The 10,905-nt window shown below is 35.6% G+C and overlaps 1 protein-coding gene and 1 pseudogene across 1 annotated transcript; both read left to right on the forward strand.

Moving 5' to 3' along the window:
* LOC107643994 (dolichyl-diphosphooligosaccharide--protein glycosyltransferase subunit 4C) lies at window positions 280–1,687 on the forward strand. Its single transcript, XM_016347758.2, has 2 exons — window positions 280–359; window positions 1,232–1,687. Exon 2 carries the CDS (start codon window positions 1,232–1,234, stop codon window positions 1,343–1,345), a length of 114 nt encoding a protein of 37 aa, XP_016203244.1. The 5' UTR covers window positions 280–359; the 3' UTR covers window positions 1,346–1,687.
* On the forward strand, window positions 3,814–9,346 carry LOC107643993 (annotated as a pseudogene).

Genomic DNA, 10,905 nt, shown 5'->3' on the forward strand with positions numbered 1-10,905 from the left:
GTGCTCTGTGCTGTGCCTCCCCCCATCCCTCTTTCGTTCTTTTCCTTCCTTCGTTATACAGTATTCACTAATCAAAGAAAGAAAAAGTGAAAACCCTGGCTACCCTCCACCACCGCCAAACGGAGTGAGCCACTGCCGCCGTCCGTGGTTGTCTGAGGCTTCTCTTTTCGTCCTGTCGGCGTTCTCCAAGTCCAACCCCTGTTCGCTCTCTTCTTCCTCGCTCGGCGTCCATCGTCTTCGTCCTGCTCGGCGTCATGGCTTCTCTGTTTGTGCTGCTCACCGTCGTCTCATCGCCTCCGTGATACTCTCTATCGTCGTCCCGTCGTCCTGCTCTCCGTCGCGCTCAACCCCTCTCGAAGGTCAGTGGCAGTGCTCACTTCTTCTTCGTTTTTCTTTTTATTCTCTGTTCTGAAATCATTGAATGATTACAGGGGTTTTGTGTTTTTGTTGAATGATTATTTGATTATTGATTAGCTCTGGCTTTGCTGTGCTGCTGTGTTGTGTTTTTGATTTTTTGTTGAATGATTATTTGATTTCTGGCTCTGCTGTGCTGCTGATAGAAGGGAGTCAAGCTCATGATGGTTTCCGATACACAGTTAGTTAGGAATCAGCATGATGTACATGTTAGTTAGATAGTTTTGGAGTTTGTTAGGAGAATGCCAGCATGGCACTGTTAGAGATTAATTTAAGCCTTTTGGATATTTGTAGTCACAAGACACTGTATATATAAACCTACATGTAACTAGTTAGAGAAGTGAGATTCATCATTATAGAAATGTGAATACAAGAGAGCAATTTCTCTCTCTGCGTTCATAGCTCTCTGCTTCTTCTCTATGCATGATTTCTCTCTTTGCAAGCTCCTGAACGCAACCTTTTATCATCTGCTGCCGTGTTTTTGTTAAATGATTATTTGATTATTGATTAGCTCTGGTTCTGCTGTGCTGCTGCTGTTTTGTGTTTTGTTAAATGATTATTTGTTTTCTGATTTTGTTATAATTTTGTCTGATTTAGGTTAGAAGATTCTAATTTCTAAATTCTGATATATGGATGTTGCTCCATATGATCATGTTTTAGGAATAAATATTAATTAAATTAATCCTTAATTCAATGTTCAGTATATGAGATTCACAGTTCAAATTGTGCATGCTTTCAGTTGGAAAAGAACAAGAAATCTATTTTGATGCCCAAAACCATGGTAATGACATGAATTTAATTTTGCTTCCTGCTACAGATGATTGATGATCAAGATCTGGGTTTCTTTGCCAATTTCCTTGGCATCTTCATCTTTGTACTGGTGATAGCTTACCATTTTGTTATGGCTGATCCAAAGTATGAAAGAAACTAGGGTACTGTGTGGTTGTGATTTTCATGTTGTAGACTTACTATTTTTCTAATGGAAGTTAAGTTGATATAGAAAGGAACTTCATTTTGAGCATTTGATGTGAGTTTACTACTGTATCTTATCAAAGACTTCGTTGGCACTAGATGAATATTTTGTTCAGAAACCACTTTGAATGATTATTGATTAGCTCTTCTCACTGCTGCCGTGCTCGTTCTTCTCTGCTCACTGCTAGTACTCTAAATGTCACTACATTTTGTGCTTTTTGTATTGTTTTTAATCCAATGAAGGAATAGATGAATTGAATTAACTCAATTAACTAGATGAGTAGATGATCGTTTTTTCTTATTGGTTTGGTTAATTCAATGTTTTTTTTTTTGTATTTTGTGACTATCTTAATGAGTTCAATAGTGATATAATGACTAATGAATGATAAATTGTTAATAATTGATGAGATCAAAGGTTATATTAGATTTTGGTTGATGTAGTTTAAAGTTTATATTAGACTATAATTATGTTTTAGAGTATTTATTTATAATTTATTTATTATTTTATTATAAAATAATTTTTCCGGTTAGACTACGGTTGAACTGGTTGGACCAGTGAACCAATAACTAAAACGGTTTGATAACCAGTCCAGTTTTCAAAACCTTGATCTTAACTCAATTAAGTGGTCTAGCTAGATTATTTATTTTTTTTTGGTTTAAGATTTGATTAGGCCGAAATGATGCTTAGATAATGTGTGGCCCTTAAGGTGGGGAGCAATTTTACCTAATTAGAATTTAGATCAAAGCTCTAGATTATTAGCTTAAAATCATATCTTTAAACTCCAAATAATTGACCAAAGATAAAATTTATCTATTATCTCTCTAATGGAACCTTTAAATTTTCACCAGATTAAATTAGACCACCGGACAGTGTAAACATTTTAAAATCAACTTTAAATTAAAAAATTATCTAATAAACTGTGATTCTTACACCAGAACCGGCTGACTGAATCGGGCCGGCCTGGTTGAGAACAATTAAGTAGTCTGGTAGGGCGGTAGGGTTTGTCACAGCATGCCAGCCGTCCTTCTTCCCCTTCTTTCTTACTTCATTGGCAGCTCTCCTCCGGCCTCCACCAACTTTCCAGCTTCTCATTTGAGTTATCTTCTTCGCTGCTCGACTACTTCATAGCTCCATCGCAGCTTCGCATCTCCGCCTCCTAAGTTCTGTTGTTGTCTCCCTGCCGGGGTTCCATTGCTCTCTCTTGCTGCTCTCTCACTGGTATCCCCTCTTGCTCTTGACGCTGCCCTGCCTGCAGGTAGGCCCTCTGTATTTTTTTATTTTTTGATCTTAACTGAAAAGAAATATTGAATATATCTTAATGGTTGATTATATGTGCTCAAGAAGATATTTTTTAGAGATATTGATTTCTCTGTTATTGATTTATTTATTGATTTATTTATTATGCTTCATTGCTTATTGTGTGCAAATAATTTGTACTTCTTACTGCTTACTAGTGCTCAGTAATGTTTAACTGTTTACATAGTTTATGATCTTGTCTTGATTATGGTTCTGCTATGATTGTTCTTTATTGTTGTGTTGGTTACCAATTTTGTTCTTTATTGTTCTTGACTGCCTACTAGTTCTATTGCACCACAAATTAATGGTCATTATGCTTTAATTTTAGACTTATATAATTAGTGACTATTATGCTTTAATTCCGACCTTTGGCATCTACTTGCTATATGTTTTCTAGGTGAATTTTCCCATGTTATGGAATAGTTGCTGTTGGAGATTTCAAGGTTCCAGACTTTGGCGTAGGATTAAATGCTTGGGATTTTGCCATCTTAATTTTTTTTTTTAGTTTAGGCATCATCTTCTAGACCCGATATAAACCCGATCTAGACCTGGTCTTATTGTGATCCGAAAAGGATGAGATTTGTTCGGCTTTTGGTAAGAGTCTAAAAAATTGGTCCAGTCAAAATTTAGGGCTGGGTCTGGATCATAGTGCATACATTCTGGTATGAGAACGGGTATGCCTATGTGGTACACCGTACACCACTTGTAACATATTTTGTGAAAAGTATACTTGTGGCATTTCGGTAAATATGAGTTGTGAATTGGTACGCGGTGCGTCACCTAATTGGTGAATTCATGTAACTGTGGTCCGGATTAAAGCAAACTTGGTTTCACCCAACCCATGCACACCATTGGATCCCTTAATTTGACTGGTCTGATGCATGGTCCAGTTCTTTGAACCTCGAATACAATAATAAAAGTGAATTTTTGTTAATCAAAAGAAATAGAACATTATTTTTAGATAACTGGAAAAATTAGGGTCGTAGGCAACATGAATCTAAACAGTTTTGGGACTGTTTGGTGAATATCAAGACATAGAGCACCGGTTCATTTTGTAAATGTTTTTATGGGACCATATATCTAAAGTCTAAACCCCTTTTTCCTTTTCTTCCCTTCTTGTTCTATAGCCCAAACGAGCATCCCTGATGCTCCTGCCACCGCTTGCGACCACTGTTGCTGTTTTTCATTTTTTAAACCTTTCACTGTTTTACTCTTGTTCCCAAGGTACACACATTGTTGCACTTTTTATTTATTTGTTTGTTTGTTTGTTTTCTAAAGAGTCTTTAATACCAATTTCATCATGAAGTGATATCTTTTTTCCTACTTATTTTGTTAGGATGGTTACTGAAGGAACTGAAGGACCTAAATTTTCTGCAGATATGGCAACTCGCAAAATCAATGTGCAGAAGTTTGCAGAATCTAGAGCCTATGAGCTTGAGAGTCTTCAATCTGTTATAGCTGACAGAATAAAGGGTGATTATAGGAGTCAAAGAAACAAGAGAAGACGAACGAGTTCTTTTAATAGCAAAGCTGGGACAAGAAGAAAGAGGCAAAAGCTGGGAACAGTACATAATAAAACTTGTGGTGTTGAATTACTTTTTAGGAAAGGATGAGATAAAGAAGCTTCCAAGTCGGCGCATGCGCCGGAGATATGAACTTAAGATGAACTTTGATAGTGGGTTTTCTACTTCTGGCGATGGAATCAAGAGGCTCAGAACTCATGTTTGGCACACTAAGCAGTTTACCATGACAAAACTCTGGGGTTATTACCTTCCTCTAGCACTTCAAGGTAGGTAGGTCATTTATGATGATGCTCCAATGTTGGAACTTGGAAGCTTGTTCATTTCCTGTTATATTTGTGTCTTTCACTTTTAAGCAAACATTTTTTTTTTCAGAATACAAGTTTAGTTCTTAAAAAGCTGTCTGTTAATGTCATGTTTGACATCAAATCATTCTTTGTTAGGACTAATTTGATGTTGACAAAAGACACTAATGGACCAATTTTATCTCGGAAATTGACATTGGTGGTCAATTTGGTAAATCCATGCTGGACAGACAAAGTAATTTACTTTTCCATCTCACTTTTTCCTTTCTTTGGTGCTACCTTTTTATTTCCAAGGGATAGAGTTGGGATGTATAATCCCATTATTTTGGAGGATGCCCGGGAAAAACTCCTAGGCAAATTAAGGATCAAATGTTGGAACCTCATGGGTAAGGGTAATGGAATTGATAGAGAAATTCATAGACCTAGGTATGATAGGAGAATGGATAAAGGGAATAGAGATGATGATAGAGATCATACTGAGAAACAGAAGAGTTCCGTACGGGTACAACTATTATTTGAACGAAGTTATAAAAATGCGATCATTGTTGTCTAATAGAACAAACACTAATACCTTTTAAGAGGGCGAGACACGCACAGCAGTAGGTTGTTGCTTTGTAAAGTGGAGGTCACACTTTTCACATTCTAGAAACAGCCTTTCCAGATGCATACGTCCCCATCAGGTGGGAGCCATGTACGTTGGGCCAATTATTTTTCCCTTTATTTTTCATTTTTTGTTCCCTTGTTTCCTATTCAATTTCCTTCTTGTTAATGTCCTTGACACCTTATTCCCATTATGAGCATAGTTGGGGCATAGACAAAATTTGGACTTAGTTAAGCTCTAAGATACATGTGTTGGTAGTTTTTCATGGTCAAATATGGTCATTCTTTATCTTCTGTCTTCCATGCATAATTCTCCTATTCAATCCTTTTACATTACACAAGGCTCCACTTTCTCTTGGGACTTCCATTTCTTTCGTAGCCTTAATGATAGGGAATCCGTGGAACTTCTGAGTTCTGATGGTTTTTCTTTGTCACCTATCCCTGATAAAAGGATTTGGTCTATTGAAAACTCTGTTAGTCTTAGTTGTAAATCTTTCTTCCAATTTCTTACTCGTTCTGCCAATACAACTTCCTTCTACCTGGATAAACTTATTTGAAAATCCAAAGCGCCTTCTAAGGTCAAATCTTTTATATGGACAGCTGTGCTTAACATCTTGTAGGTTCGAAGGCCAGATAAGGCTCTCTCCCTTGATATGTGGGGCAAATTCAGACAAATTCACCTCTGTTTTTGCATTGCCCAATGCCTGTTTTCTTATGGAACAGTTTGTTTAGCATCTAAGGAATGTTGGCTGTGCCCTATAACTCTTGATAAATTTCTATTGACTAGATTTGTTGGGCTTGGTACTAGAAAAGAGTAAAAATTTTATATGGAGCTGTGCAATTTACGCCACTGTTTGGACTATTTGGTTGGAGCATAATAACGCATTTTTTAATGATAGATTTTCTGACAAACATTTTGTATGGGATTGGATGCGTAGCATCTATTTGATGTAAGCTCATGATCTTTATAGAGGACTTACCCCCTTAGACATTTTGAGAGATTGGAAAGCTATGCTTTTACAAATATATATTGTCATTCAGTATGGATATTTTTGTCCGAGATTTTAAAATTTATGATTATTCTGTCTGATTGGCTCTTAGTGTGAAATATTTTAAAATAGTGTTATATAGATGAAAATTCTCGTCGATTGACACACTAAGTTTGTTATATGTTCTTTACCAAGGTTTTGATTTTGCTCATGATGTCGCAGAACTTTGCAAATTGGTATTTAAGCTGACTTGTAATTTCTTGTTGTTCAGATTGTGTTTTGCTGTTTAATTTCTCGTTGTTTAGATTGTGTGTTTTGCTGTTTATTATTGTTCAGATGGAAAAGACAGGCATCTCAATTAATTGCTTTTCACTTAAGGGTGAACTTGCAAAGTTGGAGGTAATCGGATCAGGAGCGATTCAAATTCTTCAAAAGATGTTGCATCCTGTTACAAGGTTAGTTATTGTTTAATTTCGTCGATTTAATTCATGAATGATCTCGACTGGTTTTTTATACATTCTGGCTTTTCAGTATTTCAGATAATCATTGTCTATGGGAACATGTGCCTACACAAGACAGCTTCTCAGAAGACAGGTTCATCCATATCATACAATAAGGATAAGTTTTCTTCTGTTGCAATTTTGTCACTTAATGTTAAGGATCCTCGACAATTGTGTGGGAAACGAACCATTTCATCAGTGGAGCCAAGTTCTGCTGAGGTAGTTAACGGCGCACAAGAAAGTATTCATGAAGAGTTGGAGAAGACTAGTGAATTGGCTTCATCCACATGGTCCAAATTAGAAAACAAGCAGTATCATAATAATGATCTCTGGTATGCTAAATCTAGACGGTTGAGGACCCCATTGGCAGAGAGTGTGATTTGTAATGAGAAACACCACAAACGTTTGACACATTACTGCCTGGATGATGTAGATTCCAGGGAGGCAAACTCTTTGACAGAGGAGCAATGCTCAAGATCTTGCCCTATCTTGCTTGTAAAACATCATAGGAAGGAATTATTTAGAGGGTAACTTCTTTAGTCCTTTTTTGACTTGTGATTATGCATTCTGATGCTTCTTGTCAACTATCAGGTATTACCAGTATTCTCTAAACTCTTACCTGATATTTGTGATTACCTGCTTTAAGATATATAACTAGGCGAAAAATAAAAAGGTATCATAAATTAAATGTCAGTGGCAACACACTAATAAATACTAACTGTATCTGGTTATCTTCTAGGTGTTCTATCATACTTCCCTTAAGTTGGGTTAAGGCCTTCTGGATTCCACTCATCTCCTATGGAGCACATGCAATCGGTTTGCAAGAGATGCATTGGATTGCACATGAAGTAATAGTTACACCCTTCAAGACATGCAAAAAAATATTGGGGATTTTTTTCTTAAAAAAACGCCTTTTTTGGTATTAGTTATTAGATTTTTCATGAAAACTTTTTCTTTATGCAGATGGGATTGCCAGCTTTCCTTTCTGATTTCCCAGATTGTAAGGCATACTCATGCTTCATGTCAGCTAAAGCTGCTGCATTTGATAAAAAAGCCAAGTTACATCCTCCATCCAAAAGGCCTGAGAGTTCCCATCTTGCCTCCATGGGGTATTATTCATAGTACTCTCAACAGAAAAATTAATGCAGTAGAAACTACTGATGTTTCAACATTGGAAGATTTAACTGATCTGAATTCATTGCCAAAAAAGATTGACTCTGAGAATAGCTTGTTTGATGGAACTGTGGCAAGGACAGGTTCTGTGCTGACTAATTTCCTTAATGAAACCAAAGGTGGCCAATTGTCATTGTTTCCATATGCTGCGGATGGAGATGAGAAAATCACAAAGTTTATAAAGGGTGAAGTAAATATTAATCCGAGCTGCCAAAACTCTGTTATTTCTGACCATAGGTTATGTTTCCTAAGAGTTCATCTTCGCTCTTTCAAGAAAGGCCTTTTTGAAGAGGGAGCAGTTATTTGTGCACCACACCCATCTGATACATATTTATTGACTTCATGGTAATTAACATTGTGCATTCCTATTTTAATATGTAATTTTTGTTGTGAATTTGATAAGCAAATGTATCTTGTTGGGGAATAGTAGTATATGACTATAGGTTTTATCATAGGAAATAGTATCGTTATCTGATATATGTTGCAGCATTGAGAAAAGTGAAGGATTTCAACTGCCACAATCTGCTTTAGAATCATACTTCAAAGAGGAGCATTCCTCCAAAAGATGGGAAATGCATGTACCAGATGATTCCAATGCCAGAGAGTATCATCGGTGGCCTATCGGCTTTGTCACATCAGCTGCCGTACAAGGAAGGTTCTGTAATCTTATCTTTCTCCACTGTAGTCTCCATCCTATTATTCTCTTAAGGCTATGTTTGGATCCTTGTTATTAAGGGGAATGGAATGGAGCCAAAAAGAATTTGATGGGCTGCCATGGTTTGGATTAATAATGTTATGATGGAATGGAAAGGTTAGTAATGGAATCGATTCCATCCTATTCCATTAAAAGCTTCATTTGCGGTTCTTCCCAATTCCGGCGGTTTATGATGGAATGATGTTTTATGCAAACAATGGAGTGGAATTTAAACAATTATTCCTTTGGCTCCATTGCATTCCACTCTTACCATCAATACATACCCTAACTTATGATTGTGTTTGGTAAGTGTTTAAAGACGAAGTAGAAGTTTCTGTCCCTATTTTATCCCAAATTTCGAGTGGACAGAAAACTGGGCAGACTCTGTCCAATGACCTACATTTTGTTTTCTTCTCGACTTCTCCTTCAAATAATTTTTGTTTCCGAATGTCGCTGTATTTATGAGACAGTTATCAAATGGGGCCTAATATTCTTGAGTATAGAATAAAGCTGCTTACTGGGTTCTATGTCATTGCAGCAAGAGGCTAGTAGCAGGGGGATTTTGTGAGGCAGTTTTACTTGCTAATTTAAGAGAGGACCAATGGAAAGAGATGCCGGCTAAGCGGAGGAAGAACGATATTTACGTGCTTGTCAGGAATTTAAGATCTGTGGCATATCGACTTGCTCTTGCCTCTGTTGTACTGGAGTATCAGGAGAATGACACTAAGTTCATGTAAACTGTCAGTTAGCTTATGCAACATCGAAGAATATAACTTCTCTACATTTGAGCCCTTTTGAAGTATTGAGGATTGTTGGTGATATGATATGAATAGAAAAAGTAAACTACAATTTTACCTACGAACGAGTATGAAAAAAGAAACTCAAATTATATCATAGAAGATGAGTTTTACTTAACCAAACTATTCAAATTTTGAAAACTTATTTAAATTTTTAAACTACCTTTTTTAATTTAATCTACCTTCAAATTTTAATTTTATCTTATCTCAATCTCTATCCCACTACCACTCTATTTTCTACTACTTTTTTTCCATTATTCCCCTCTCTGTCATTTTTTAAGGGTGTTTAACGTTAATATTTGATGTAATACGTTGATATGAGAGTTTGATTACAGAAAAATTTATGATAGACATGTATTAGACTAGTATTAGGTAAATTTTCTGGTGTAGAAGGTCTATTAAATCTACATGTATAAATTATTAAATTGATGTTGGGAGCGGTTGGTTAAGACAAGTGTCCTAGGAATGGATACTTTCTGCATCTTTTGAAGCTTTAATGCAGGAGGGACGGGTTACTTTATACTATTTATGCATACGATAAGAGATTGTTGTTTTGCTAATTAATCAACAAATTAATGAATACTTAGGTAGCGTTTGTTTTGAGGTACTGAGACAGAAATTGAGATTCAGTATCATATTTGTTGGTTTAGAAATTGGTACTAAAATTTTTGTCTCTGTCTCCAAAATTTCAGTATTTTAGGTAGCGTTTGGTGGAGAGACAGAGACGGAAAGACTGAAACTGAGAGACAGAGACTAAGAGACAGGGATTGAAATAAATCTCAGTATTCTGTTTGGTGCAAAATGGGAGACAGGAATTGAAATAAGAATGAAACTCTAATTTAATTTGCACAAAAAGTAAAATTGGAATTAATTAATTGAAATGAAAATATTTTAGGTATAAAATATTATTAAAGTTTCAGTCTCCATCTCTAAAAATTTCAGTCCCCTATGTCCCTACTTTTTGGAGGTACTGAAATACTGAAATTTTAGAGACAGAGACAGAAATTTTAATACCAATATCTGAACTAACAAACACGATATTGAATCTCAGTCTCTCAGTCTCTGTCTCAGTACCTCAAAACAAACGCTACCTTATTACTTCCAAAAAGTAGGGACACAGGGGACTAAATTTTTAGAAATAGAGACTGAAACTTTAATAACATTTTATACCTAAAATACCTTTATTTCAATTAATTAATTTCAATTTTATCATTTGTACAAATTAAATTAGAATTTTATTCTTGTTTTAATTTTTGTCTCCCATTTTGTACCAAACAGAATACTAAAATTTATTTTAATCTCTGTCTCTTAGTCTCTGTCTCTCAATCTTAGTCTTTCTGTCTCTGTCTTTTCATCAAACGTTACCTTAATAATGGGCCCCTATCAATTGGGCGGTATAGTTGTCCCTCATGAGATGGGAAAGATTAATCTTTATCCTGTCCAATTTAAAGATACCATGAAAAAAAAAAAAGAGTAACTAAATTTTTGGAGTTGTTTTCTGTTTTTTCCCCTCTTGTCTGAGGTATGTTCTTAGAATCTGTCTCTCACGCTAGTCATTTTTTTTATAAATAAATTAGAAATAAATATTATTTCTAAAATAAAATATAATAATTTTATTTTTGAAATTCACTTTTTCCGATGAAA

The sequence above is a fragment of the Arachis ipaensis genome, chromosome B05, assembly GCF_000816755.2.
Source record: "Arachis ipaensis cultivar K30076 chromosome B05, Araip1.1, whole genome shotgun sequence".
Taxonomy (NCBI): domain Eukaryota; kingdom Viridiplantae; phylum Streptophyta; class Magnoliopsida; order Fabales; family Fabaceae; genus Arachis; species Arachis ipaensis.